Source organism: Nicotiana sylvestris, chromosome 1, assembly GCF_000393655.2.
Source record: "Nicotiana sylvestris chromosome 1, ASM39365v2, whole genome shotgun sequence".
Lineage (NCBI taxonomy): Eukaryota > Viridiplantae > Streptophyta > Magnoliopsida > Solanales > Solanaceae > Nicotiana > Nicotiana sylvestris.
In genome coordinates this window covers 73,479,905-73,484,804 of record NC_091057.1, presented here as the reverse complement: position 1 = coordinate 73,484,804, position 4,900 = coordinate 73,479,905, and the positions used below count along the sequence as shown (strand labels likewise).

The following is a 4,900-nucleotide window of genomic DNA, read 5'->3' as shown; positions in this document are numbered from 1 at the left end:
TGATATTTCGGTCGTTCTGCGTGTAACGAAGTTTGTTGATATGCTTTGGAATTTTCAGAATCCTTCTCAAAATTTTGCCCTAGTTTCTTAACCGATTTCTGATTGTCTTGCACATGATGACGTTGGTTGGACTTGCTCTGCAATTTTGAGGGTCCTCCTCAAAATTCTGCCCCAGTTTTTGGTTCTGGGGGAAATGAAGATTTTATTAAGATGTGACCAAACCCATAGGGCTGCCTTACGTATCCCCTCTTAAACGAGAATCAGGTCAATCATAGTTCAATTCTCTCATGTAGGTATACCCAACATTCTTTAGACCGACTGGCATCATTTTGTAGTAGTACACTCCCCATAGTGTAATGAAGGATTTTTCTCTACGTCTTCTTTGTCCATCCAAATATGATGATAACCCATGAAGCAATCTACCAAGGATTAGAGTTCATTCTTGGCGCAATTGTCAATTAGAATATGTATATTTTGTAGCGGGAAATCGTCATTGGGACTTGCTCTATTTAAATCCTGATAGTCAACACTCACCCTTACTTTCCCATCTTTCTTCGGAACTAGTACGATGTTGGCTAACCAGGTTGGGTACTCAACTATCCCAAGGACTTTGGCTTTGATCTGCTTAGTGACTTCTTCCTTGATCTTTAGGTTCATGTCTGGTTTGAACTTTTTGAGTTTCTGTTTCATCGGCGGACACATTGGATTGGTAGGCAACTTATGAGCCACTATGGATGTTCTCAGGCCAATCATGTCATCAGATGACCATGCAAAAATATCCTCATATTCTTTTAGGAAACAAGTGTATCTTTCCTTTTCTGATGTTGATAGGTGAATGCTTATGCGAGTCTTTTTGACGGTTTCGGAATCTCCCAAATTGATTGCCTCAGTTTCGTTCAGATTGGACTTAGGTTTGTTCTCAAAATTTTCAACTTCCCTGACAACTTCCTTAGGTATTTCGTCCTCTTCTTCTGAGTCACTATCCTTACACTGCGTTGTGTCATTACATGTCACATTCATCGGTTCATCAGGAAAAGTAATAATAATGCTATAGAAGAAAAAATGTAAAAGATAATAATGAATACTAAATAACAATGCATTAATGAAATTTTGAAAATATCCAAAACAAGTACAGCTCAATGACTCGAGCAATTATTTCGAAACAAAATACGTCTTTAAAACAAAATACTGACAATATCTTAAATGCCTAGAACGACTATTGAAACAAGTCAGGCTAATTGCCAAGCTACCCAGTAACTCGGTGGGCCGGGGATGGTGTGGCAGTCCAATTCTTGAGAATATTTCTCCACGATCTGAATGGTGAGGTCTTCTTCCTCCTCCTCCTCAACTATCACATCGCAATCCATATTCTCATCTTCTAAAAACAAATTACTTAACCCAACCAAAGCTTCCTCCTCTGCGGATCCCCATATTGTATCGGCCTGGTGAAAAGTCTAACTCAGATGTTGCACTAGCTGCTCGAGAGGGTAATAAGGACCACGCCATGGTGACAACCAATCATTATATTCTTGCCAGGTACAAATATCCCAACCCAAAAGTTATGCCGTGATGCTTCAACTGTATCGGTTTGGTAATGCTGTAGAGTTTCTTCCCAAGCCCTTTGCCGAGTTCATACCTAAACCATGCCAGTATGCTTTCTATTTTGTTACTCCACCACTTATCTTTCTCAATTGCGTTGACACGCCCAATGCGGTGATAAGTTTCTCCATCCAGCCTTCTTCTATTCTCGACAACCGGGACAATTTGACTGGTGTAAATGGGGTTACTTCCATCTCCGTGAATGATTACCTCCTGATGGTTCTATTCGAACTTCACGACTTGGTGTAGCGTAGAAGCCACAGCCCCAGCGGCATATATCCAAGGTCGTCCCAATAGAAGATTGTATGTAGCAGATATGTCTAGTACTTGGAACTCACCATCGAACGAGGTTGGGCCATCTATAGACAAAGGTTAATCTCCCCAATCATGGCCCTTTGAGACCCATCAAATGCCTTCACGTTCATACTTCCTACTCGTATCTCATGGAAATTTGTGCCCAACCTTTTCAGAGTAGTCAATGGACAAATGTTGAGGCTTGAACCTCCATCTATTAAGACCTTGGAGAAGAATTTGTCTTCAAACTGTACTGTGATATGCAGTGCCCTGTTGTGACTTAATCTTTTAGGTGGTAGTTCATCTTCGTGGAACGTGATCTTGTGACTCTCCAATACTTGCCCTACCATGTTGGCCATCTCTCTACTGGTGATGTTGTTGGGTACGTAAGCGTCATTAAAAATCTTCATCCGAGCACTCCTATGCGGCTTAGAATTTTGCAATAGCGATAGGATGGATATTTGGGCAGGAGTCTTGTTCAAATGATTGACGATAAAGTATTCTCTTGCTTGTACTTTTCTCCAAAGATCGTCTGGTCCAATTTTAATGACGGGTTATTTGGTAGCAGCTTTCTTGCTTGTTCCTCCCAAGTTTTCGGGTGTATAGATCCTTCCAGTTCTAGTCATCCCCTGTGCGACACCAGATTCTTCCATCTTTGCTTTTCCCTTTATCCTAGCTTCAGCAACGTAATCCTAGGGTATGGCATTGGACTTGAAAGAAGGTGTGGGTGCTACTGTCACAGTGAAGGGTGTGGATACTTCTACTTCAAATGGCGCTGGTGCAGTTGCAAGTGCTGTTACTTCAATTTCGAACGGGACTGATGTGGCTACTTCAACTTCGACTGGCGACTGTATCTGTACCACAATAGGAGTGAGTGTAACTGTAGGTTTAGGGTCATCACCTTCCTAAATAAGCCCAATTGACCCCTCAGGATCCCATTCTTCATCAGTTTCTATCACATTTACCCCTTCACCCCTATGATATGGGAGGGGGTTGTTGCGGACATTTGGCGCGGCTTCCTTTGCTTGTATGACTTTTGTATCTATCAGAGTTTGAATCTTATCTTTCAGAATACGAGCATTCATCGATAGTATACCCTTTTATGCCAGAATGGTATGCACATGTTTTGTTTGGGTTGATCCACTGGGAGGAGTTTTCCATTGCAATAACAGAAATGGGGGTGACATATCTGGCAGACTTCAATCTTTCATATAATTGGTCAATTGGTTCAGCAATAGGGGTGTATTGTCTGGGCGGCCTGCGATCAAAATTGGGTATGGGTTTTGGATAGTTTTGACGGGTTGGGGGTGAATGGTAATAAGCTGGCTGGGTGTTATAGGTGTGATAGGTGGTAGCGGGTTGAGAGTATTTGGGAGGTGAGGGTTGGTATGTAGGCGGAAGTGTTCGATATGTGAGTGGAGATTTTGGACCTTGGGCCACCATTACTACCCCTACTTCTTTCTTCTTTGATATACCCCTTACTGCAATGCTTTGTTCGTGGCATGCAATGCCTCAAAGTTGGACACCATACCACGCTTGATCTCTTCTTCAATCCTTTCTCCGAGTTTGATGATGTCGGAGAACTTGTGATTTTCGATGACCATTAACCTTTCATAGCATTGGGGATCCTGGGCCCTGACGAAGAATTTGTTCATCTGCTCTTCCTCTAATGTTGGCCTGACTTTTGCAACTTTTGACCTCCCCGAGTAGCATACTCATAGAAAGTTTCCGTTGGTTTCTTCTTTAGATTCTGTATGTAGAAGACATCCGGTGCATTCTCTGTGTTAAACCTGAATCGATTCATGATGTCCAATGCAATGCTTACCCAATTGACCCACTTCTTGGGATTCTGACTGATATACCAAGATAAGGCATCTCCAGTAAGACTCCTCAAGAACAACTTCATGCGAATCCTTTCATCTTTCCCAACTCCCACGAGCTTATCATAGTATGTTCTCAAATGTACTTTTAGGTTACCCGTTCCTTAAACATTTTGAACTTAGGAGGTTTGTAACCCTCCGAAAGTTCCACATCCGGCTATATGCATAGATCATCATAATTTAGACCTTCAATTCCTTTGCCTCCTTCAATACCCTGGACTCGGCTCGTGAGCTTCTTAAGCTTTTCATACATGTTCTTAATGAGCAGGTCCTTCTTGACAAATTCTGGATTGTACGATATTGGTTGAGTAGAGTGAGGTAAGGTTTCCACGTATATGGGATTGTTTTTGTGGGTGCCAGGGGTTGGAGTGTAGTGGTGATCGTTAGTTGAGTTTTGCGGATCAGGGATAGGTTGCAAGGTATTCTGAGGAGTAAGGTAAGTGGTTTGTGGGTATTGAATAGGAAGATGTTGGTGCTGAGGGGGAGTGAGTATTGGTGGAGGATTAGGATTTTAGGGAGGAGTTGCGTATTGATGGGCCGCGGGAGGATTTTGTGGACGTGTGTTTTGAGGAGGTGCTGGGTTTTGAGCATTTTGTTGGTTAACGTCTGGGATGTTTAGGGTGAGAGAGAGGTTTGCCAAGTTGTGGACCTGCTCAAGTTCTCCTTGCAACTCTAGTATTTTCTATTCCAATCGTAGGACCAAATCATTCTAGGATAGAGTACGTCAACCATCTGAAGTTTCAATATTCTTAGCATTTTCTTTTCGGATACCACTCATATCATCCATCTTAGCTTTTCCTTTACTTTTTAGATTACATGGAAGAGGAGGACCTCTAGATCTGGTATGATATGCTGACGATGCCAGTATGTGCGAACCAACCTTAGGGGATGCGAATAATAAAAATAAAGAGAAAAAAGGTAAACAAGTCAATAAGGATTCTAAAAAACATTTGCAAGATTTAAACACGTATTGCGGAAACATAAATTTGCGTCCTAATTTGGGAAACCTCATTATGCCTGAGGTAGGCCTAGAGACAAGTAGATTTGGAGAGATTTAATGCTGATAAATGCCTCATTTCATTGTTGTAATAAATAAGACGAATCTAAAAACGATGATAAATAAATGA

At 41.8% G+C, this 4,900-nt stretch overlaps 1 protein-coding gene across 1 annotated transcript; it reads right to left on the bottom strand.

The window, feature by feature from the left end:
* Positions 1 to 429: 429 nt before the first annotated feature.
* On the bottom strand, positions 430 to 2,252 carry LOC138871370 (uncharacterized). The gene is made up of 2 exons (XM_070149241.1): positions 2,002 to 2,252; positions 430 to 1,048 (listed from the first exon to the last, which is right to left on the bottom strand). Exons 1-2 carry the CDS (start codon positions 2,250 to 2,252, stop codon positions 430 to 432), a joined length of 870 nt encoding a protein of 289 aa, XP_070005342.1.
* Positions 2,253 to 4,900: the final 2,648 nt, after the last annotated feature.